Raw genomic sequence first — 2,324 nt, 5'->3', positions numbered from 1 at the left:
CTAGCGGTATCAGGAGTTAGACAAATAATATCACTCGTCAAAGATAGATGTTTCAAGTTGTGCTTGGGACAAAACGTGTATATTTAAAGTAGAATAGTGAGTTCATATACAAGTCATTCTAAAAAATATGTGATTTAAATGTAGTAAAGTTATATCATATAGCCACCATGATCATTAAACATGGTTCCTATTGTTTAAAAATTATGACAAATAAAAATTTAATTTAAATGGAGTAGATTTATATGGTATAATTGCCATCATCACCAACCTTGGTAGATAATGTTTCCTATTATTCAAAATTTTTTAACAAAATGAAAACGTCCATGTTATTTTATTATAAAATAGTTTAATTTTAAGTTGTTATATTAACATTAAAAACATATAATAGTTTTATTAAGAGAAAACAGTACCTAGAGGATAGCCGTACCAAAAATATATGAACTCAAATCGGAATTGGTTCCATTCGTTTCCAAACTTTAGGAACCGAAACAAAAACCACTCACATCGGTTTCGATTTCAGTTTTGAAATTGGCACTTATTATTTCGAATGAGAGTACCCGGATTAGATGCTCATCTCCATTTAAAACTATGGAAACAAGATGATTTTTACATTTTAAATAGTAAAACTTGTGTTTTTCAAAGAAAACTATATAGCTAATACTTCAAGTATGAATGATACCGTTATATATTTCATGTACAATCATTGGCGCAATTATGCCTGCGTAAGAATCAGCACCAACATAGAATTGATTGTTCTGAAATGTAGGATGATCCACAAACCACTGTTGCGATTGGCATACAAAATGAACATTGATCAAAGTGAGTAATTGAGTTATTAAGCAATTGTTTTCAAAGATATTAATTGATGACACATGTATGCATGCCTTCAAAAAATGCATATGGTTTTGCTTATTGATGATATGTTAACCGAAAAACCTCATAATTTAAAAAAAATATTTTCATCCAAATCTTATTTTTGTTACCTTCCTTATAAACTGGTAAGCATGCATTGTTGCAAACGTATCATTCGTTATGTAAGCGTCGGGAGTTTTTGCATAGGAAAATCCAGCACCGGCAGGTTGATCAAGAAATATTATGTTGGCCGCCTAAAATGTAATGGTAATTTCATAATCCCATAAAACTTGTACTTATAATTATCTTTTAATTTTGTAATATAACATTTAAAACCCTTAATTACCAAAAACCAAGTCAACTCTAATTCCTATAATTGTGTATATCAACTCAAATTCTATTAATAAATTCAAGTAAATCACCATCACATTGGCAAAAACCATTTATATCCAAAATTAAATAATTTTCCACATATACTTAGGAAAATGAATGTTTCTTTACGGTGAAGTAGTGGTCTCTTTTAACTTTTGACGTAACAAAAGACAAAACACAGGGTAAAAATGAGACACCTTTGTCCAACTATAAGGGTTTATCTCGAGTGTCTGCTTCTCCATTGTGGAATTTTTATAGTTGAAAGTGAATGGGCCTGTAAGCAAAACCTCCAATCTGTTAAATAAAAGTACATTTTTTTAAAAATATATATACATTGTTGATGTATATAACAATTACATCCAAATAGAAATAGCTTTGCTTTAAACCACGTTTGTTTGCAAATACTTCCACAATCAAGTGTTATATATATATATATATATATATACACTTAGATTCATTTGAGACCATAAATATTTGGTGAGACATGTGAAGCAATCCTAACTACTCATTTTGAAATGAAAAAGAGTATTTTTAAAATGCAAAATAAATAAAAATATTCAATTTTTTTTAAATATTATTTTAATTATTTAGATTATACAAAAAAAATTTAAAAATAATAAAATTATTGTTATTTTTTAATATAGATGAAATATTCTTATAAAATATTACAATAAAAATATAAAAACAAGTTTATTAGAATATTCAAATATTCTATTAGAAAGAATATTGAACTATATTCAAACAATTCTAATATAATATTAGAATATTTTAATAGTTCTAACAATTCTATTAAAATATTAGAATATTTTAACATATTTAACAATTATAGTAGAATACTAAAATAAATAATCGTTTTAAGAATTATATTTGAATATTTAAAGCGTAATATTTTAATAGAATATTTCACGTTTATTTAAAAAAAATCCGTAATATGTTTTATTCATTATTTATTATTTATTTTTTGGAGTAAATTAAATAACTAAAATACTAATTAAGAAATTAATTTTTGCATATTTCCTTTTATTTTACATTTCAGATTTTTTTATTGATCTCCAAAATTAGTGCCTAGGATCACGTCCCTATGCCTTACAAAATTAACA

General features: G+C 25.6%; 1 protein-coding gene across 1 annotated transcript in view; it reads right to left on the bottom strand.

Moving 5' to 3' along the window:
- LOC111891375 (serine carboxypeptidase-like 13) overlaps window positions 1–2,324 on the bottom strand; it is a 12,993-nt gene that overhangs the window by 7,066 nt on the left and 3,603 nt on the right. The window contains exons 3-6 of the mRNA XM_052771177.1: window positions 1,422–1,498; window positions 984–1,106; window positions 680–782; window positions 504–586 (exon numbers count right to left, since the gene is read on the bottom strand). Coding sequence (XP_052627137.1) covers window positions 504–586; window positions 680–782; window positions 984–1,106; window positions 1,422–1,498 — 386 coding nt within the window. The remainder of the gene's footprint in view (window positions 1–503; window positions 587–679; window positions 783–983; window positions 1,107–1,421; window positions 1,499–2,324) is intronic.

Source organism: Lactuca sativa, chromosome 4 (genome assembly GCF_002870075.4).
Source record: "Lactuca sativa cultivar Salinas chromosome 4, Lsat_Salinas_v11, whole genome shotgun sequence".
NCBI classification, from domain to species: Eukaryota; Viridiplantae; Streptophyta; class Magnoliopsida; order Asterales; family Asteraceae; genus Lactuca; species Lactuca sativa.
This window is presented reverse-complemented; position numbering and strand designations above follow the sequence as displayed.